We start from the raw sequence: 22,536 nt of genomic DNA, 5'->3' as shown, positions 1-22,536 counted from the left end.
AACAAAACATTGTAAATCAACTAACTATACTCCAATATAAAATAAAAATTAAATATAAAAAAATTTTTAAATTATGTTGATATGTTAACATGTTCACAATGCATTAGGGAAAGAGTGGGTTACAAAACAATATGCTCAGTATGGTTACATTTTTGGAATAAGTATATGCGAAAATGTTAGGGTTTGTCACTAGTTGGATGGTATTATGGGCATGTTTTATTTTTAAATTTATTTTGTTTGATTGTATCTTCTGATTTTACTGAAAGGTAATACTTCTCAAATTTTAAACGTGCATAGAATCACATGGGGGTCTTGTTAAAATACAGAACCTGATTCAGTTGGTCTGAGGTGGGGCCTGAGAGTCTTCATTTCTAATGAGTTTCCAGTTAATGCTGCTCTTCATAGATCACACGTTGTGTAACAAGGCTGTAAGGAATATGCAATAAAGCAGGAAAAAATTGCCTAATTTTAATTAAAATGAAAAAATTTGTTTAGAAGGATCTTTTCTGTTTGGAATAATGGGTTCGTCAGATATTGAAGGAAACCTGTAACTCAGAAAAATACACATACATAAATTTTGCCTACAGTTTCAGGGCACCAAATTAAGATGCACTTGGAGGTCCTAGCTTCAGCTACTATGAATGTAAAATCTAGTAATATAGTATGTACAAAACAAATATGTACAGCTGGATAAATCTCATATGACTGCATTTTGTTGCTATATTCTCATATTCTCACGTTCTTTGAAGAAAAAGACAAATATTAAATTAATTTAAATTACATGATCATTGGGCTGTTCAGAACATATTTAAAATATAAATATATGTTCAGTGCTTTCCCCCCAAAATGGTTGAAAACTGAAAAGAGAAAGCAGAAAATTGATGGAGCAAATGATAAGTTAAAGAAACATTAGCTTCCGTCACCCCTCAGTCTCAAGTAGGTTCCAAAAAACAGACATACATAATAACAATGCAAATTATTTGCCTCAGTGATATTATGATTGCTAACTTCTAAATATTCCCTATGTGCCAGTTACTGTTCTGTTTTTTAAGTGCCTGACATTGAACTGTAGACATTTCATGTAGTTTATTATCCTCATCACCACCCTATATGGAGATTATTCTTTCCCTCATTTTACAGATTAGAAGATGATGCTCATGAATTAAGTAATTTCAAATTCTTAACTGGAGAAGCACAGACTCAAATTTAGATACATGCTTTGTGGTAGATAGAATAAAAGATAGCCAAATCCTAGTCCCTGAAACCTGTGAATATATTACTTTTCATGCCAAAAGGGACTTTGCTACTATGATTCAATTAAGAATCTTGAGCTGGAAATATTATCTTGTGGGCCCAATGTATTCACAAGGGTCTTTATAAGAGAGAGACAGGAGTATCCGAGAGAGAGATGTGACCATGGAAGCAGAGGTCACAGCGACACGGGGCCATGAGTCAATGAATACAGGCAGCACAGAGAAGCTGGGAAAGTCAAGGAAATGGATTCTCCCCTACAGCCTCTGTAAGAAACTGTCCTGCAGATGACTTTAGACTTCTAACCTTCAGAACTCTCAGACAATAAATTTGTGTTGCTTTAAGCTACTGTTTGTGGCAATTTTTTATAGCAGCAATAGAAAACCAATATGTGCTCCAAAATCATAAGGTTTCGAATTTGCTACACTTCATTTAATATTGTAACTTGGGTAAAATTGGGTCTTGGGCAACTCTATAATATAGTTCATTAGCTGCTTATAGATTAACTCATTAGAAGCTTACCAGCTTGGGAAAATAAGTCTTTGAGAAACTAACTGATCTGCCCTTGGTAATATAATTTTGTAGCAGCTTCAGTTTTGTTTATATTTTTTAAAATTTATTGATTTTTGGCTGCATTGGGTCTTCGTTGCTGCGCGCGGGCTTTCTCTAGTTGCAGCGAGCAGGGTCTACTTTTCGTTGTGGTGTGCGGGCTTCTCATTGCGGTGTCTTCTTTTATTGCGGAGCACGGGCTCTAGGCACGCGGGCTTCAGTAGTTGTGGCTCGTGGGCTCTAGAGCGCAGGCTCAGTAGTTGTGGTGCACAGGCTTAGCTGCTCCGTGGCATGTGGGATCTTCCCGGACCAGAGCTTGAACCCGTGTCCCCTGCACTGGCAGGCAGATTCTTAACCACTTCGCACCAGGGAAGTCCCTGTTTATAATTTTTAAAAAATTTGAAACAGTATAAGTGTCTTTCACTAAGGATTGATTACATAAATTATGGTACGTTCATACAATGAAATACTCTCTACCTGTTAAAAGTGGTGATATAGATTTATATTCATTAACATTAACAGATGTCCATCATATTTAGTTAGGTAAGAACAATAGGTTAAAAGAATTTTTTATATCCAAAAAGTCTTGGAAAATATCAATAGCTTAATGGAGGTGAACTCTGAGTGATAGGTTTCACTTTCTAAAATCTTTTTGTACTATCTAAAATTTTTTGCAATGTTTAAGTATTACTTTAATAATCAAAGAAATATAATAAATAAAATATTTCTACTTTGGAAAAATAAATATAAGAATACCATGTAGCTTTGTATCTCTTAAGGTGAAACGGCATTTTTTCATATTCTCCTGGTAAGAATGAAAATTGATTCAACTGTTTCAGAAAATAATCTATTAGTATATATTCAGAGACTAAAATGTTCATATATTTTGACTAAATAACTCCATTCTTGTAAATCTCTACTAGGGAAATAATCCAAAGTATAGAAAATATTTTTCATAAATGCAGTAAAATGTGTATGGCTCTATTTTGTACAACAGTGGTATAGGAATGATTTAGTGAACTCTTACACAGTCACAAGATGAAATCTTCTGCAGCAGCTTTCAATACTGACTATCAAGATTGTACAAAAACTAGAAAAAGTGCTTTTTATGTTACTGTATTTTATAGAAAAAAACCAGTAAATTATATGATCTCAACTATGTAAAAATATGTATTGCTAAAACAATAGGAGAAAACAGTGTGTGTCAAAACCTTCACAGAGGTTATCCCAGAATAGTGAGATTAGACGTACATTTTTCATCTTCTTTCTACCTTCTGTATTTTCCAGGATTTTTGCAAGTTAAGTTTTTGGTTTTGTTATTTCGTTTACAATGTAGTTGTCCTATCTTTGGGGCCCAGGAAACGCATAAAAGGGGAAAATAAAACCAGTTTTACTTACTACATCTCTGTCATTAATTGTTACTTTGTACACAATTTATTCTTAAATTCATGGTAACCAAAGATTTAATTTTTTAACTCCATACTTTAGAATTCACTTGACTCTTACATTAGCTTGTTATTAAAGAGTGAAATTAATTTAAACTGTATCTAGAATGACTCAGCTAGTATCTTTTGCTTTCCTGCCATTCCATCAGTGATGAGAGTACAGTCATCTCTTGGTATCCACGGGGAATGATTTCAGGACCCTTCCTGTATACCAAAATCCACGAACCTCCAAGTCCCTTGCATAAGATGGCCTAGTACACTGGGTCCTCTGTATCCGCGGATGCGTAACCTGCGAATTGACTATGATGGCAACACTCAGAAGTAGAGACCAAAGGAGCCCACAAAAGGCAGCTGGTGTCCTGCTGTGGCAAGAGCACAGGCTTCCACCCCTACTTCTGCTGCCAACTACCTGAAAGACCTTGAGCAAGTACCTTTAATTTCTGTGAGACTCAGTTTCTTCATATGTAAAACAGCATAAGCATGCTTGCCCTAACAATTTCCCAGGGTTTCATTGAAAATCTAATTGTGTGGAAAGTACTTTGAAACCCATAAAATGCAATGTGAAAATATAATATATAAATACAAATATTAAAAATATAATATGAAATAGGCTCTATAATAATCCACAAATAGAATTCTTAGTACAATAATTTTCCTGTTGTATTTGGAAAGCTTCAAAGTGCTTCATTTTGCAACAGAATATATATTATTTTATGGTAATGATATGAACACATTTATCTGACAGATGCTTTTGGTAGGTATCAATGATTCGATATTAGATTTTCACTAACAATTATTAGATATTCACTGACAATGCTTAGACTCATCATGCTGGTATTAAACAGAGACCAAAGTCTTCTTTCTTAATTAATTGTATTAATTTAAAATAGCATTTTAATAATCTGAAAAAAATTAGAACATTTTTTATAGAAGACTCTTGCTCATAGTATTCAAGGTATATTACTTCTTTCAGCCAAATTTCATCACATTTTTCTGTTAAGATTTAGACAGCATAGTAGAAATTGTCTCTAGGTACTCTTTGAAATTGTTCTACGTTGTAAGGCAGCACTTCATTTTAGTATTGGATATTGGCACAATATTTTTTTTGTTCTAATCAAATTAAACAGCTTGATATTAAGTAAATTTCAATTTGATTTTGTTTTATCTTGTCCAGGTGAATTAATTTTTCATAGAAATATAGTATTTCAGTTAATAAATCCATGTTAAAAGTGTGAAATTCAAACATTCTTAATGTTTTTATGACTTTTAAATATATTAAACGTCTGCAAGGAACTATAATTTATACAAGAAAATGCTCACAATGTTTTATTTTTATTCTTTATTATATTCCCTGGCACATTAAGAATGTTATCATTTCAAGCATGCTGTGAATTTAAATAATCCTCTTCTACCAAAGCAAATGTTATTGTAATTATTTTTCAAGTTATGATACACTTTGTTAACAAAAACACTATAAGAATGGCAGTAATCAATTGTGCACACCCAAACTGAAAAATAATTATTTTTAATTAACAAAGGATATAAATATGAAGCAGAGAAGCATAAAATTATTTTTCACAATTACAAAGCCATTCATAGCTGCAAAGATAACTCAAATACATTCCAGCATAACTTGCATACACATTTCTTTAATGCAGCTCATATCCCAGCCTCACACATTCCCGAGGGCTCATGGATCCATGCTGCACCCAATACTGTCTCACTTCTGAATGTTACCTTGGTACTAACAGAAAAAAAAATCCCAACAATTGGATGCAATTTGGCCACAAAAATAAGCAATACCAATTATTAGAACAATTTTCCTGTACTGATGAGGGTGCCCTTCCCATCCTTTTTCAGTTCTGTAGAAATTCCTCAACCAAATATGTTATTTTAGTGCAGAAAGTAGTGAATCCCTACCTGCAGTGTGCATCAGAATCTCCTAGAGGGTCTGTTAAAAATGCATTTGCCAGGGCCAAATCCTATTCTGATCCAGAATGTTTAGGGTGGGCCTTGGGAATGTGAATTTTCATTACATGTGGTATTTGTTTGTGAGGGCTGCCATAATAAAATACCCCAGACTGGATGGCCTAAATAACAGAAATTTATTTTCTCACAGTTCTGGAGGTTAGAAACTCAAGATCAAGGTGTCAGCAGGGTTTGTTTTTCCTGAGGCCTCTCTTCTTAGCTTGCAGATGGCTGCCTTCTGGCTGCGTCCTCATATGGTCTTTCCCCTGTGTATACACATCCCTGGTGTGTCTATGTGTGTCCAAATTTCCTCCTTTCATAAGGATACCAGTCAGATTGGATTAGGTCACAATCTAAAGGCCTCATTTTAACTTAGTAACCTCTTTTAAGGCCCTATGTCCAAATACAGTCACATTCTGAGTACCAGAGTTTAGGGCTTCAACATATGAATTTTGGGGAAACACAGTCCACTATGTAACATGTGCCCTAGTTTTTCGGATATAGGTGACTCAAGGTTCATACCTAAACAAACACCAATTCAGTCTGTAGGTAAGCTAAATGTGCACACTCACCTCAGTCATTTAGTTTTATGTGGCTTATTTTGTGACACCTTCCAGGAGGGTCTTGCTATTTCACTCCTAAAGAAAATTATCATTTGGCTTCCATCCTTATTGTCTATCATGCTACATAAAATAGTCTCTCCCACCCACCCTGTTGATCTCTTTCTCCTCTACTTTACTTTTTTCTTCATACTTATCATCACCTGACATAATGTCTGTTTTTCCTCACTAGAATGTAAGCTCCACTTCGTTTTGCTCACCACTCACTGTACACACCCCCGTGTGCAGAAGAGTGATCCAGGAAGATGAAAATGTCCTGGAGGTGATCTTGCATTCCTTCTGTCAAGAAAAAGCAAGGTCGGGACTTCCCTGGTGGCACAGTGGTTAAGACTCCGCCTGCCAATGCAGGGGACACGGGTATGAACCTTAGTCCAGAAAGCTCCCACAGGCCGTGTAGTAACAAAGCCCATGTGCCGCAACTACGGAGCTCATGTGCCACAACTACTGAAGCCCACACGCCTAGAGCCCGTGCTCTGCAACAAGAGAAGCCACCGCAATGAGAAGCCTGTGCACTGCAATGAAGACCCAACACAGCAGAAAGAAAGGAAAGAAGGAAGGAAGGAAGGAAGGAAGGGAAGGAAGGAAGGAAGGAAGAAAGAAAGGAAGAAAGGTGACTGAACTAAGGAAACTAGGCAATTTCACTGTAATAAATAACAAATGTTAAAAAAAAGAAAAAGCAAGGTTTTCTGCTGAGAAGGAGCTGGGGAGGTGGTAGGGCAGGAGGCCTGAGAAGAATTAAGATTTGAAGATCCTTTATGGAGAATGGGAGAGGAAGATTAGAGGGAGTTCAAGAAGAGCTGGCTAGGCAGCATTCAGAATCCAGCTAAATGTAGAGCCCGTGAATGTCTCCTACAGGTACTGTGTGTGAGCTCCAGCAGTTCTCACAGCTGGAGAGGAGTGGAGAGGGAAAATGGATATTTTGATTCCTCAGTGACCACCATTGCTCCTTGGGATAACATTTGAGGCCCTTCACCCTAAGTTTCTATTTACATTACTTGTTTACTTCTCAGCTACATCAAGTTTCTTTTTCTTCCTTAAATACCCTTATATCTTGACTTTGTTAGTACCGTTCCCTTTGAATTCTCAAACTTTCCCTGGCTAATTTTTGGTTCTCTTTTAATGATTCAGCTCAAATATTATATTTTGAAAATGTTACCCAGTTTCCTCAAGTATTAGCCATAGTGCTAATATCATGCCTCTTTTAAAGCACACTGTCTTTGGAATACAGACCTGGGTTCAAGAGGCAGCTGTCATTTACTGTGTGATCTTGAGCAAGACATTTAACATTCTTTTTTTACCCTTCAGTTTCCTCATCTGTAAAATGAACACAACGATAAGCCCCTATTTTAGAGAACTGTTTGAAATGGTGAAATAAGATATCAGCAAATGGTGCTATGTCTTCCTCTATTGATAGAAATTTCTTTAAAAGCAGCAATCAGGTCATGTTCATTCTTAAATTCTTAACATTTGACAAAGTGCCTGGCACACTGTAGATTCTCCAGAATTGTGGAATAAATTAATGATCAGTGGAATTAAAGAGGTAGTTGAAGATGCTACTAGGGTATACAATTTTTTTTCCTAAATTAGAATTACAGCAAAGAAAGAGCAAGGCTTGGGAATGCTCACAATCAATTGTGCAGGAAGGTCTGCTTTGGTAAAAACATAAAAAGATTGTTTCTTCAAGGAAATAAGGTACACACAGAAACATTAAAAACTGAGAACCATTACAATGGCAGGCAAAATAGACATGGACATTGTATTCATGGAACTTACAGTCGGATACATTGTCCTATCACAATACCCAATGCATAACAATTACCACATTTACAGAGTTTCGGACTTTTTGTCTAACTCTCTCAGTAGAATAAACTTTGAGAAGAGCAGTTTCCCATTTAACTTTGAATCTCTAGCAGCCAATAGTGTTTAATACACAGCTAGAGCTCAATATGGAAAAGTTTAGGAAATTAACGACGTGGCACAGAAGGAAGTGAAGCAACTAGTAGCTCTAGTGGAACTAGAAAATTACATTCTCAGAGTTACTTTCTACAACTCAAGCAGCGGAGAACTCACTCCCCTAGAGGAGCAAGCTCCTCTTCCCAAGTTCCCGGGATTCTCACCCCACGATCGGCTGGGAAACAGGAGCGAGGCACGTAACAAAAAGAAACCTTCTTTGGATTTCAGCGATTCCAGAACCTGGCCTGATGAAGCATCCACAGGCCTAACTACGTTAATATAAGTTAAACTTCCTCCACAACCTTGAGGTACCACACCAAAACCTATTTAACCCATTCGGTGTGGGTAGGGGCGAGGCCCCGCCCCCGATTCCAAATTAGCCAATCCAAACTGCCAGAATCGGTAGCGCGGTGTCTTCTGTGATATGTAGGCTTCCGAGGCCAGGCTTTCTCCCAGCTTATGACTTCAGTTCCCGGCGGCCAGCGGGCCCCAAGGTCGGCCCTCTTTCTGGGGGCGCACCACGGAGCAAGCCAGTGGGCGGGTCCTCGCCCCTCCCAGACGTGGCCAGAACCTGTGCTGTTGGTGCGGGCCGGCGATTCCCACGTGGTTCGGTGACTCGCGGTTGCAGGCTCCGGTCCTCTCTAACTTCACCGGCCTGTGGGCCTGCTGCCTGCAGAGATGCCGAAGATCAAGGCAGGGGCGAGCGGCCGGTGCCGCGAGCGGCAACAACAACGGCGGGAGCTGAAGAGCGCAGGAGGTGGGGACAGCCGGGAGGGAGCTGGGGTCAGTCGGGTTGGGTCTTCCGGCAGGACTGAACCCGGGGCGAGGACGGAGTTCTGGGCCGGGACAGTGAGACCAGGCGTGGCCCGTGCTCTGGGAGCCGCGCAAGTCCCGGGTTTCCCGGAGCGCGGGCCGCAGGCCCGGCGCGCAGCCTCTGGCTTCCTTTCCAGCAGAAGGGGTGAACTGAAACTGTCATCCCGGCTCCAAGCGTGACGTTTGGTGGCTCTCGTTGGCGCACATACTTTAACCCAACTATCCTGCTTTCTTTTCTGGGATGGTCCAATATTTGATTTTAGTTGGGCAGTTAAGGCTATTTCATGTTTTCTTCCAGGACTCATGTTCAACACGGGGATTGGGCAGCACGTTTTGAAAAATCCTCTCATTGTTAACAGCATTATCGATAAGGTGGGTGTGGAAGAGGAGAGGGAGAGAGTTATTGGGTTACTGATTTTATTCTTAGGAATATCTAAGCACAGAAAGGATGCCTGGCACAAAATAGATGCTGTATAAATACTTGTTGAATGAATTGAGGAACTGTGTAGGATTCACAAGCTGTCTTCAATATGATTTGCTTCCTTCTGTGGGTCTCGGTTTCTCCTGGCTCCAAATTCTTTTATCTTTCTGTAGATTATTTACTTCTTAGCTTAACATTTCTACTTGTTCGATTCCAGATTATTATTATTTTATTCCCAATCACTTTTTCTAGGCACCATCTATCACTGTTAGTTTTTATTTACTCCAGACCCTAAAATTATGTCTAAACAGACACCTTTGGAAGTTTGTTCCCCAGAGAAACCTATATGGTAGAAGCCAATGCCACACATAAACTCTTTGGAGTATTCTTCCTGTATGGGTCTATTGATGTTCTCTTATTGTTTTGGATGATTGGGTGCTAGGACAAGAAACACAGGTGGTGCAAATTACTTTCAGGATTGCAAAGGAAGCATCCTGGAGCTGTAAAAAGAACATTACATAGGTAATCTCGACTTAGTGTCGTTTACAGAATGAGAATTGGCCTAGCTTTTTAACCTTTTTGGCTCATGGATTCCTTTGAGCGTCTGATGAAAGCTATGAACTGCAGCTGTGTGCATACAGACACCAAGTTTTGTGTAAAGTTTCTGGATACTCCTGCATCCCTGAAGCCATACATGGATGGAGAATTGAGAAATACTGGTACAACGTGTTATGGTTCTCAGGCAAGGTCATCATTTTGACCTTTCCAGTTTGAACTTGGTGATAACAGAGTTGATAACAAGATGCTGTTGGAATCATTTCAAAGGTAGAAAGCAGAATGCAACTCTCAGAAAGAACTGCTATTCCTGCTTTTCTTACTCCTAACTATTGCCCCAAGTTAGGAGAGGTGTTAGATTTCCACTTGCACCTAATGTTAATGAGATAATTTTGTTAAGCACATAGATCATGAAGGAATCTTCTAAAAAGGGAGTCAGGATAGGATCTAACTGAGCACTTTTGAGTAAAGATATTCAGATGTAAATTAAATTATTACAGATGTTCCTGTAAAGCTAAAGTGGTTGTGCTTGCTTGTAGGCTGCCTTAAGACCAACTGATGTGGTGCTGGAAGTTGGACCTGGAACTGGCAATATGACTGTAAAGTTGCTAGAAAAGGCGAAAAAGGTAAAGAGGATTTTGGTATCCTCTTGTTTGGTATCAGAAATTACTATGTGAGCAAGCTCAGGTGGCTTACAGATCTATTTAATTAATTGCTCCTTTGCTAGAAACTTTATCTTAGAAAATATGAGCGAACTGGGTGAAGGGGGTCAAAAGGTACCAACTTCCAGTTATAAAATAAGTAAGCCGTGGGATGATGGACATGATGGTGACTATAGTTAACAGTACTGTGTAGTATATTTGAAAGTTGCTAAAGAGAGTAAAAATTCTCATCACAAGAAAATAAAATTGTAATTATGTGGTCATGAATGTTACATTATGTTGTACACATGAAACTAATGTTATATGTCAATTGTATCTCAGTTTTTAAAAATGGATTAAAAGAAAAAGAAAATATGGGGTATATCAATCAGGAAACAAAACCACATTGGATATTTCAATACAGGGAATTTAATATAGGGAATTGGTTACATGGTTACTAGAGGACTAAGAGAAAAAATGGGAACACTGAGGTAACCCAATAGTAGTAATTACAGAGAGCAGCTACCACCTCTAGGCTCAGGGGAACAAAGCACAGCAATTGGAGTTATTGGACCTTAGGACTTTGGAGGAGATCTAGCACAGGCCTCTGAGATTAGGGTGTCACCTGGCCACCGCTGGTACCTTCTTTGTCTCTTGGCTCACCTAGTTCCAGTTAAATTAGACCACTGTTTTGTCTTCTGGTGGAAGTAGACAACACATTTTAAAGAACTTATCTGAAGAGAGCTCAATGAAGAGACCATTGACAAAATGTGGGAATGTTAAGGGAACCAGTAAACATTAGTGAAAAACCTAGGGACTAGCAACAGCAGGAAATAGTTACTATCCAAAGACCTCAAGGGGCAAGAGGAGGGAAGTGTGTTACCGGAGCCCAGTAAGAGCAGGAGCCATCGAACAGGGGCCACTCATAGCAGAACACAGCCGCTGCCAAAACTTGTGCAAGGCACGGCCAGACATTAGGAAATACTCAACATTGCCCCTTGCACCGGTAATGCCTTTCAGCAGGCCGTTGCCTTTCAGTAGCCAATCCCAACCAGAAGTCAAAGGGCAACGGAGCTGAACTGTATGACCCTACAGGCACAGAGAAAGCTGGAGAATGGACCTGGGAGCTAAACAGACTAAACGGCACATATATCTACTCTGTAGATGTGGTCTTCCTGGAAGTCAGTAAAACCTCAGCTTATATTGAAATAAAATTAAAATTTTAGCCTATCTGGCATCCCTTTTCATTTACTTGAGAAGTTATCTGTGCTGTATGTTCTGGATCTCAGTAGATGAGAGAAGTGATATACTCATTCCAGGAGCAGTTGCTTTGTGTGCTTCTAAGAACATTTACTACAAAGACATATTGTGTATTTTTTTCGTCATCAGTTGAGTTACAAAGCGTGGAGCCATATGAGCACAATACTTCTGTCAATTATTTGGGTAGAACGCTCACATAGTCCGGTTGTCTACTTTTCTGGGTGGTGTTTTTGTTGTTGTTCCCTTAACCCCATTCCCACATTTTGTAAATACTCTCTTCATTAAATTCTCTTAAATAAGTTCTTTAAAATATGCTGGTAGAGTACAATTGAAGGAATATTGATGGTAGAATTGGGAAAAGGAGTTTAATTCATTTAAATCATGTAAGAGTTTCCATTGAGATAACAGGAAAAGATTTATACTCTATAATTAACCTAAAAAAATTTTTTTTTTAATTTAGGTAATAGCCTGTGAACTTGACGTAAGGCTAGTAGCTGAACTTCACAAAAGAGTTCAGGGCACGTGAGTATACATAATAGAATTAAAGTGCATTTCAGTCTCATGAAACAGTATTCTTTTTAATTGCTTTTTTTTTCTTATTATCAGGCCTCTGGCCAGCAAACTTCAAGTAATGGTGGGTGATGTGTTGAAAACAGATTTGCCATTTTTTGATGCTTGTGTGGCAAATTTGCCTTATCAGGTATGTTTTCAAAATGTAGGGAACAGTATATATCCTAAATTGTTTCCTGGTGTGTCTTTCCCAGAACTAACTAGTTAATTCTCTTACAGATCTCTTCTCCTTTTGTCTTCAAGCTGTTGCTGCACCGACCTTTCTTCAGGTTTGTGACAAGAAGAGCAAAGTTACTGCCAAATCTTAGGAAAATTGACAGTTTAGGCCATGAACACAGACAGCCAAAGATTAAGGTTAATTCAGTTGAAAAACTACTGGAGAATTTGTTTTGTAGAAAATACCAATTTGTGTGCTGCTTTCTCTCTCTCTTCTTCTCTCTCTCTCTTTCTCTCTCTTTCTTTTTCAATTGCCAGAGTTATTTGGGGGAGGTGTGGTCTAAGTCCTGCTCCTGAGACCAGGTGGCCTTTCCCTATTTTCTCATGCTCTTGCCATTAGCCCAGGTCAAACTTTTTATTACCTTATGTCTAGATTCTTACGGTGGCCTCCTAAGTGGTTTCTAGTACAGTCTGTACCAGTAGTTTTTGAATCGCAAGTCAAAAACTCCTTAGTACTTATAAAATAGTGAGCCATGACTGTCATTTTTAAAATATTTATTTATTTTTGGCTGCGTTGGGTCTTCGTTGCTGCATGTGGACTTTCTCTAATCGTGAGCGGGGGCCACTCTTCGTTGTGGTGCGAGTACCTCTCATTGCGGTGGTTTCTCTTGTTGAGGAGCACAGGCTCTGGACACGCAGGCTCAGGGGCCATGGCTCACGGGCCCAGTTGCTCCATGGCATGTGGGATCTTCCCGGATCAGGGCTCGAACCCATTTCCCCTGTATTGGCAGGCGGACTCTTAACCACTGCGCCACTAGGGAAGCCCCATGACTGTCATTTAGAAAAAAATGACATGGAATAGAATATATCAGAGGGCATTCAGTGCATGTCATCGAGGTGATTATAGTTTCGTGAAACTTTTTGTTTGAGTTCCCTAAACATATATATAGAGAGAGATTTGTGGCAGGTGTTGCAACGTCAAATGTACTTCTTAGTGTGACTTATTGTCAAAAAAGTTTGAAAGTCAAATCCCAGCTTTGAAGATGCTCTTCTCCTGTTCAGGAGCTTCCCCCTTGCTTGCTGAATAAAAAGTCCACTTTCCTTAACCTGTTAAACCAGGAGGACCCTGATGTCACAATCTGCTTCAGCTCTTCCACAGGGATGTTTACCACCCCATGAATACAGTTCAGCTACTGAACCAATTTTGCTCGTTTGGGTTTTGTTTTTTAAAATATTTATTTATTTATTTGGCTGTGTTGGGTCCTAGTTGAGGCACATGGGATCTTTTGTTGTGGCACCTGGGCACCAGAGTGTGCAGGCTTAGTAGTGTTGCCCTGTGGCATAGTGGGATCTTAGTTCCCCAGCCAGGGATTGAACCTGCATCCCCTGCGTTGGAAGGCAGATTCTTAACCACTGGACCACCAGGGAAGTCCCTGGGTTTTGTTTTCCTAGAGGGGCTTATCGACTAGTGCTGATCTGAAATACTTTCTCATCATTGAGGGCTTACATTTGCAAGGGGTTGGAGCTACGGCCATTACACAATGAAAAACAAAGGCAGCTGGATCATTTTGTGGTAATAAAGCTCAGGTTGAAAGTGTTCTCCTCCCTTCTGGCCAGCTGGACTAATTATTAACCCCAGATATTGCTTTGCTCTATTTCCCACTTAAGAAAAGTCATTGCAGTTAAAATACATTTATAGTTGAAAATGACCTTGTTCCTTATTCCTTTCTTCTGTCTTTTCAGATGTGCTGTACTTATGTTTCAAAGAGAATTTGCTCTCCGACTGGTTGCAAAACCTGGAGATAAGTTATACTGCAGACTGTCAATTAATACACAGCTATTAGCACGTGTGGACCATCTAATGAAAGTACGTGACTGTTGTTGAAGTAATGTGGCTTAACTCATCCTTGAGCATCTAGCTGTGCCTTCTGGGAGGAAAGCGTATTTGATTACTATTTAAAGTTGTTTTTGAGAGGACTCCTTAAACATTTTCTGATTAATAGGTTGGAAAGAATAACTTCAGACCACCGCCCAAGGTGGAATCCAGTGTCGTAAGGATAGAACCTAAGAATCCACCACCACCTATCAATTTTCAGGTGAGGTTAAAATAACTAGGTCATTCAGTAAAGGGAAAAAAAAGTCCAACCTGGAAGATGTGTGTCTGTAGCAGCAGAAAGGTAACGAGTCAACCTAAATGTCTAAACAGGAGAGTGTTAATTATGATACATCCCTGTGATGGAGTAGATGGAATTATTTGACACAAGATAGTTGTTGAGGACCTCAAGAGCATGGAAAATGTTTGCAAAAGGTAAAAAGATTAGAATGCCACTGCAATTTGCTGAAGATTATAGCTATGGAAAACATGTATCTATTTGAATAAGACATGGAAAACAAGATAAAATGAAAATAGTTGTGTTAAATAGTATAACACTTTTTAATCAAAATTCTAATTTCTGCCATTTAAAAAGAGAAGAAAGCCAGATGATGTGATGTAAAACCTTACTGCAATCACATGGGATAAAAACGTGATTGCTTATGTGGTCAGTAACTGGTGGCAGTGGAGTGGTTGTCAGTTATTCCTGCAAGGTTTACTTAGGTGTGTTGTACAGGCTATATTCTAAATCATGTCTGTTTTGAGTTTTTTGAAAATGATACTTCGATTTAAATAAATGCCATGTTCTTTGTTCAGATGTGGAACAAATATGTATTTTTCTTCTATTTTTAAAATTGAGGGTAAAATATTCAGTGAGGTGCACAGAAGTGTGAAAATCAAGTATGCATCTTACTTTTGCATATGTGTGCCAGCCAAATCAAGATATAGAACATTTTCATCACTCCATCACTCCTTTCATTTTTATATGTTAACACAAAATAATACCTAGTAGGTATAGGCAGGTTTAATATTCTGTAAGAAAATATCCATCTACTGTTTCAGGAATGGGATGGCCTAGTAAGGATCACCTTTGTTAGGAAAAACAAGACACTGTCTGCTGCATTTAAGTAAGTATTTTACTAATTTATGATATATGAGGGATCAGTGCTTCAGATACTGTGCTAAGTGCTAGAATTTGGTCCTTTTTCCTGAACAGATACCCTAAAGCATAAACATGATCCATGTCCAGACACATTTTTATCTTTTTAATTTTTTTTTTTTTTTTTGTGGTACGCGGGCCTCTCACTGTTGTGGTCTCTCCCGTTGCGGAGCACAGGCTCTGGACGCACAGGCTCAGCGGCCATGGCTCACGGGCCCAGCTGCTCCGCAGCATGTGGGATCTTCCCGGACCGGGGCATGAACCCGTGTCCCCTGCATTGGCAGGCAGACTCTCAACCACTGCGCCACCAGGGAAGCCCTATCTTTTTAATTTTGTACTTTGTGAGGCAGGAGAACTTAATGAAGAAAAGTTCCTGGACTTGGGAATTAGATCAGGTTTTTGTTTGCAAAATGGGAAATAACCAAAAACTGACCACACATCCTGCCTACTTTTTCCTTGGAAAGATGAGGTATGATGGACCCCTTCCACATTTTTAAAAGATTTATGGCATTTTAACTTGGAAAAATATAGCAGCAATTTGGGGCCCAAGGTCAAAAGAAAGGTGAAAGCCACAATGAAAAAAAAATGTTTGTAGATGATGTTTTGTGGAGTCTAGAACTTCTTTAAGAATGTGAGAGATGTTTATCAGGACTTACTTTTTAAATATTAGTAGTTGCGATTATTTCAGAAGTTTAAATATTCAACACCTTTTTTAGTTCCTTAATTTCGCCATATGGAACGTAAATTTAATCTTATAATAAACTTAAAGGAAATTATTTATAATCTGACTTGGGAATAATAGTGATATCATGTCTTTACGTAATACAGGTCAAGTGCAGTGCAACAGCTACTGGAAAAAAACTACAGAATTCACTGTTCGGTCCATAATATCGTAAGCAGAAAATGTTTCTGTTGTTTCAATAATTTGTTCTGTTTTAAAATGTCCCTCTATTTCCTATTCTGTTTCATATATCATTACAAGATTCTTAATTTTGAACATTCCATAGGATCCTTAAAAGACAGTATGTCATGTCTAACTAGCACTAGAACTTGAATTCTAACAGGTCATTGCTGCTATGTATTTTGCAGAACATATCTGAACACCCTTGAATACTCCACTCCATCCACTTTTACTGACGTTTTTTTTTTTTTTGCCATAAAAAGATTCAGTTGAATCATAATTTTCTCAAAGTTTTAAGCTTGTGTAACTTACTCAGCGTAAAATAATTGTGTACCATTTGCTAGCCTTTGAATTGTGGCCGTCCCTTCTTGCTTGTTGCTTACGTAGCAATTACAAATTTAAAGTTACTATTTTCTCAGTTACTATTTTTTAATACCCAGAAATTGAAATAATTAGAACAAAGTATGAGATAAATAGCAGATTTCTGGTTGTGAACCTCATGTCTCTGTATTATATTATCTGTGCAACATTTTCTTTAACTAGTTGTGTGTGTGAGCACACATAGACATATCCATATATATAATGACTGTGATGTTTGATAACTTTTTAGTTCTTTCAAGCTAATTAAACGGAGCGGACAGATAAAAGCAAATTTCTTTTGTTTTTTTTTACTCAGATCTTACATGGTTTAATGTACCACATTGCTACCTCCATTTTATGAATAAAGTCATTGTACATCTACCTACATAGGAAATATTATGCTGGATTAAGACAAGTTTTTAGATGAAAGATGTAAAGTATGAAATATTTTCAAGGGCTGGAGAGGCCATCTATGAGAAAAACTTAACTAGCTGGTAAAATGAAATTTGTACCAAGAATATGTTACTTTTAAAGAAGTAACAATTGCTGTAAAATTTATGTTATAGTTTTAATTATTTTATGTGTTATGAAGTACTTTGTGACGCCTGAAACAACTATTTCAGAATTTCTAAGAAGAAAAAGGGCAATATACTTGATTTAACTCATTCAAGGTCTTCTGTGTATTTGGTATATGCTAAAAAATCAACCACTTAACTAATGAGAGATCCAAGTCTTAATCTGCACAAACAGGCTTTCCAAAACTATCATGAACTGATAAGGTGACTGTTTATGACTTACTGAACTAAAAAAAAAAAAAAAGAGTCAAAGTGACTTCATTAAAGATATGTTGTTCATTTATTCTGAATCTTATATTGATAGATAATACCAGAAGATTTCAGCATAGCAGATAAAATACAGCAAATCCTAACCAGCACAGGTTTTAGTGACAAGCGGGCCCGTTCCATGGACATAGATGATTTCATTAGGTAACTACATTTTCCTTTTCCTACATTTTTACATATCTTTACTGTGACACCTTCAGATTTAGAAATTTAAAGGCTTTTAAGTGGTATAAGGTGCTACCTGGGAGTTATTGCATAGCACTTCCATGGTATGGAATAGTATTTGGTGTAGAAGACGGAGGCTAGTTAGCTGCAGCAGAGTGAACACTTCTGTAAGAACAGTGGTGGGGAACAGTCCGAGCCTGGAGATAACCTCTGTGGCAATGTGTGTGGTGGTCTGCATGCTCCTCCCCTCTAGCCCCCTCCCCCAACTCCCATTCACAGTTAGTCTTAACAGTTTGTCTCTTCAAAGTAGCCTGTAAGGTAAAAGAATCATAATATATATAGTTGGGTCTTTTTTCTTTATTGAGAATAGCTTTTAAGTATGAAATAATATTAGTTACAATCATATCTGGTTATCATTTCTAACTGGTTCAGTAACTTATTTTGTGGACTGAGGCAAGTTCCACACACCTGAAGCAAAAGAAGGGTGTCATAATTAACTGGGCAATATAGACTGAAATTTGTTTTCCTTGGATTAAGAAAGTAAGTCTTAGCAAAGCAGAGTAAGGCGTCAAATTACCCAGGTAATTATTAACCTGTATTCATTGTTTTTAATCACTAACACTCTGATTTCCTAACTAATAAACCATAATTTTTTTCCTGTTTATCCAATTCATTTTTAAAGCTTCCATGGTCTAGAGGCTGATAAAAAAAGAGGGTAGATTGTTATAAAAGTCATTGGTTTGACTTTTCTATGCTAGAAACACAGTTGTATGTAATTGAGACAAATGGCGCTTATATTTTATTGGCAGGCTAGCAGTACTACTGAGTCTTTATTAGATGTTAATCCTAGGAGTTGAACATTATTCATAAGTACCTATCTTCCTTTTTCAGATATCTTAACCCATCTCGATGGTTCTTATGGGCCATTCTGAAAATAATCTCGGGCAGGTCTAAGTAGAAATATTTCATCTTATTTTCCTTCATTCTTATTAATCTTCTTCAAGGTTACTAAACATGCAGTTTGCTAACTAGGATCTAATAAGTACACAGGTATCCAGAGAGAAGCAGTATTTAATTTGAAACTCAGTAACAGCGAACTCAGAGAGGAAGAATGGACACATGAGATTAGCCATTCATCTCTCTCCTGCCTCTAATTCCAAACAGCTTCACATCCACTTACCAGGTTGAAATGGAACAAGGGCCAGTGTCCTCTTAGGCCAGGGACAGTGTAGGTCTAAGATCATTTTAAATTCATCATGCCTTAAGACATACAGGCTATGACAGAAGAGGCACCAAAATGATGTGGTTTTAACCAATATACATCTCATAAATTTAGTTGAAGAATAAAGTTTCTTTAATGACTAGTGTTAGGAGTGGGTGGGCTTCACAGGTTTGCTGATGTATTTGTGTTTTAGAATTCATGGTATAGGGACTATGTATGCACTGTTACTTGCTACAAACTAGCATTTCAATACCATCCCATTTTGGTTTCTTTTTTCAGATTGCTACATGGATTCAATGCAGAAGGTATCCATTTTTCTTAGGTATCTGCAGAAGAGAAGTTTCCAAACTCAACAAAGTAGAATTATATATTCTTAATAATTTGAGAAGATGAACTATGCTTGGACACTATGTGCTTGACTATTTTTGATTTACTACTGTTGTCACCATTTATTACTCTGAATTTTTAAGGAAGTAAGTCAATTCTAACTACAGGTTTTTTTTTTTTTTTGGATTTGGTTTGATTTTAATACACAACATAGGGCAGGGTCCAATTTATACATGATACTCTTCAAGTTTAAGAGCCGCAGACACGCACAACTTTACACTTAAAAAAGTTATTTCTAACAGTGTATTATATAAAGATGTTACACTAATATTTTCTATGTTACATATTACTATGAGAACCTTTTTTTAGGATTTTAGCTCTTTAGGCCTTTGTTCTTCAAGTCATAAGAAAGTTAAAGTATGCTTAATTTAGTCACATATTCCCCATACCATTTTTTCTTGTTATTCATGTGTACAGTAAAGCAATTGTTTCCTTGTTTCCTAAAATGTTGTTTTGCTTCTCTCATTCTTTCTCTGTTTATCCTATATAATTTCTATCACTGCCTACCCCTTTAGCAATCCTGCAGCATAATAGGCTAGGGTTCTAGGCAAGCCTGAGTCTGCTACTGCCACCACATGGTGCCAGGCATATTACTTCTGGGCATTCCTTACTTGTAAATGAGGATGCTCAACTAGAATGAAATGAACTATAAGATTGTATGTTTTTTCTTGGCGAGATAGTCATAGATTTAAAATTTCAAAGGGTTTTATAAATCAACACTGGCTTTAAAGTTAAAATCCAAATTTTAACAGAGGTACACTGAGTGAACCTAGAAGGAAAAGATAGGTTGTTTGCATAAACAGATTTTTTAGAAATCTGGCTTCAAAGTGATATATTAAAACATTCCTATATAACTAAAATAATGTATATTTTTAGTTAATTATTAATAGGGATATCAGCTTTCAAGTCTGAGAAAGTAAAGAATGTTTAATCCAGATCCAAAAAATTTAAGTTATTCTTTAAATAACTGCACAAAGCCACTTTTGTTACATAAATACTACATAATTAAGAGTAGGTTTTTTTAATCTCACAAAACTACTTAATTAGCAAAGTTCACTTGTACCATCTCTATCCTTAAAGGAAAATTTAAATTTAAGATTTAATTCAGCTTTCCCTCTTATTTCCCTGTCCTCCTATGGACTGCTGAGTTTCAGTCCCTTTTATAACCTTCAGATTTCCCTATCTGTAAAACTGAGGGAATGGATTATACTACCAAGATCTTTTCTGGTACTGATATTTAATACACCTTGAATACTAATCAGAATGAAGCCATTATAGTATAAGGCAGTACATTTCAAATTGAGGAGACCTTCCAGAGATAGTACCCTTCTAATTTAAATAATAAATTAAGACTTATCTGTTGTGCTTTAAAATGAGTAAATTCACATATCTCTATGTCCTTTGAAGATCATTCCATAGATTTAATAATAAGCACACTGTGAAAATCTACACTTGTTCTAGATTTCAAGTTTACAGAGGAGCTTTTCACCATGGTGTTAGGATTCCCACAGCGACCTTCTGAGTTCTGTGGACAGTGAAGTAGGGAATCTGGCTCATGTGACTCTATTCATAGCTTCCCATTAGCCCATATGAATGAGCTGGTAGTTCCCTAGAGTAAATCAAAACAAGACACCCTTGGGAGACTTTTTTGTTGTTAACGTACTCCTAGACACTATCCTGGGAACTGAGGGAAAACTCCTAGAGAGATATATAAATCTTGTAACAAAATATTTACATGAAAAGTGGCCAGTTTTCTTCCTTGGAATAGCAATCTGTAAAAATAAGTGCCACCATTTAAAAAGCAGCATGCCCTAGATGAGCTGATTGGTGAGAATTCAGCGATGCTCATCAAATCATGGTGAAACATCATACGTTAGGTAATGGCTGGAGCTTGGGTCAGATGTGCCTTTCAAGGCACAGTCATCTCTTTCTTAGCTTAAATTCTTTTTCAAGAGAGTTATGTACTGTCTATTCTTGGCTTAAACTAACAGTTCTATTATGGACTACTTTCAATGTACATGTACATATTCATGCATCAGAAGCCAATTTCCTTTAACAGTACCATTTAAAAGGTTCATTTTGGGGTGCTAATGGACACTTCAACTTAAGTAATGGTATTGGTAAAGATCAAATTGCACTATTAGTCTTGTTAATACCACACTGGAACACACACTGCATATATATGTATTATCCTAAGATAAAACTCTTTTCAGAATTTCATTACTTTTTATTATACACCAACTAGTTTATATTTTAGTTCTTTACAAAGAAAATGCTAAGAAAATTATAACCACATGTTATATGGTTTTAAAATCATAATTCCAGATTTTTTTACATATAAGATGGAATGGTCCAGCAGCTATGTCCACTGTCACAGACTTTAGTTCCATTCATTGATATGGCACATCCTGCAAATCTAGTCACACACAAAAAATGTCTCAATTACAGTAAAAATGTACACACAATAAAGGTAATTTACAATGACAAATAAGGAATGTAATTTATCTTGGCTGTGCTTCAGAAATTTAGGGTCAGTAGCCTTAGTCAAGGCACAAAGCAGGAAGAGGTGAGCACAGCTGTTTCTAGAAGTGGGCAAGGTATGTACAATCACTGATGAGGTATGCATGCACGCAAAGGATTTAAAACCGCTCAGTCTTGCTATGAAAATTGAACTGAGTTAAAAGGAAATGCTGTGGCTTCCCCCTACTATTCACCTCTGGATCAAGTCCACAATCTTACTTCATCATACAGAAAATAAAATTGGCAAGGATCTTCAAAAGTAAATCACTATGTGGGTAAATGAAACAAAATGCTTCACTATTCCCAAACCTTGGTTGTGCCTTCTGGACTAGAAGCATCTTGTAGACAAAGGAGTGTTTCACAAAATTGAAATGTCATTCAGGTTGAAGGGACAAGACATTTTCCACAGACACTTAAAATTTCAAACTTTCGAATGGCCCTTACAGCTGAACCATTGTATGTTACAGTAGCGAGGGTTCTGGGAATCCTTTAGCAGCAAATGCTGATTTAAAGGGCACGGGGTCTCTTCGGGTTGATTTGCTTGCTGGCCTGTTCTTCCTCTTGTAGAGCTGCACGAAAAGATTTCACTTTATCTTGGAAAAAGAAAAGAACAAGGGAATAAGTTTTGCATTACATGCAATGCAGCACACAACTTTATGGGTCCTATCAAATCAGCTCTCTTTATTAACTCAGGATTTTTCCTTCTTTGTTGTCCAGAAACTCAGAACAGTGCTCAACTATAGCAACAGACTCATTAGATCCCTGGAAATACTTGTGGGTTTTTTTTGTTATCTTCAACAGATTTCTGTTCCATTTGGCACATTTTACAGCATTCAATTTTAATTTATTTGAATTCCTTTTTGCAGTGTAAAGAGGCTATGTATGTGTGTAAAGTAGACATTTCT

The 22,536-nt window shown here is 37.5% G+C and overlaps 2 protein-coding genes and 1 long non-coding RNA gene across 8 annotated transcripts in view; 1 reads left to right on the top strand and 2 right to left on the bottom strand.

Annotated features, from left to right (window-relative positions):
* Positions 1-467: 467 nt before the first annotated feature.
* On the bottom strand, positions 468-8,256 carry LOC141278281 (uncharacterized). The gene is made up of 3 exons (XR_012330703.1): positions 7,951-8,256; positions 7,064-7,147; positions 468-2,177 (listed from the first exon to the last, which is right to left on the bottom strand). It is a non-coding gene; the product is annotated as an uncharacterized lncRNA (long non-coding RNA).
* A 64-nt stretch (positions 8,257-8,320) lies between these two features.
* On the top strand, positions 8,321-19,255 carry DIMT1 (DIM1 rRNA methyltransferase and ribosome maturation factor). Of its 3 annotated transcripts, XM_004329046.4 has the most exons (12): positions 8,321-8,543; positions 8,898-8,971; positions 10,115-10,201; positions 11,937-11,998; positions 12,083-12,176; positions 12,266-12,315; positions 13,946-14,069; positions 14,206-14,298; positions 15,138-15,202; positions 16,063-16,126; positions 17,375-17,481; positions 19,004-19,255. In XM_004329046.4, the coding sequence occupies exons 1-12, from the start codon at positions 8,465-8,467 to the stop codon at positions 19,044-19,046; spliced, it is 942 nt and encodes a 313-aa protein (XP_004329094.1). In that variant the 5' UTR covers positions 8,321-8,464; the 3' UTR covers positions 19,047-19,255. The 3 variants fall into 3 exon arrangements, with proteins under 3 accessions (XP_004329094.1, XP_033708787.1, XP_033708788.1); XM_033852896.2 differs by lacking the exon at positions 8,898-8,971 and having other exon boundaries at positions 8,407-8,543; XM_033852897.2 differs by lacking the exons at positions 8,321-8,543; positions 8,898-8,971; positions 10,115-10,201; positions 11,937-11,998; positions 12,083-12,176 and having other exon boundaries at positions 12,266-12,400.
* The window catches only part of KIF2A (kinesin family member 2A), a 70,373-nt gene continuing 67,056 nt past the window's right edge, over positions 19,220-22,536 (bottom strand). For all 4 annotated transcript variants that reach the window (XM_019929998.3, XM_019929995.3, XM_019929996.3 and 1 more), the window contains one exon: positions 19,220-22,224. In XM_019929998.3, coding sequence (XP_019785557.1) covers positions 22,139-22,224 — 86 coding nt within the window. In that variant the 3' untranslated portion in view covers positions 19,220-22,138. The remainder of the gene's footprint in view (positions 22,225-22,536) is intronic.

The sequence above is a fragment of the Tursiops truncatus genome, chromosome 3 (genome assembly GCF_011762595.2).
Source record: "Tursiops truncatus isolate mTurTru1 chromosome 3, mTurTru1.mat.Y, whole genome shotgun sequence".
Lineage (NCBI taxonomy): Eukaryota > Metazoa > Chordata > Mammalia > Artiodactyla > Delphinidae > Tursiops > Tursiops truncatus.
This window is presented reverse-complemented; position numbering and strand designations above follow the sequence as displayed.

Coding starts and splice junctions, on each gene's coding strand:
- DIMT1 (XM_004329046.4), top strand. CDS start 8,465: ATGCCGAAGATCAAGGCAGGGGCGAGCGGCCGGTGCCGCGAGCGGCAA. Junction 12,316..13,945: donor CTGCACCGACCTTTCTTCAG/GTTTGTGACAAG, acceptor CTGTCTTTTCAG/ATGTGCTGTACTTATGTTTC. Junction 17,482..19,003: donor GACATAGATGATTTCATTAG/GTAACTACATTT, acceptor TTCTTTTTTCAG/ATTGCTACATGGATTCAATG.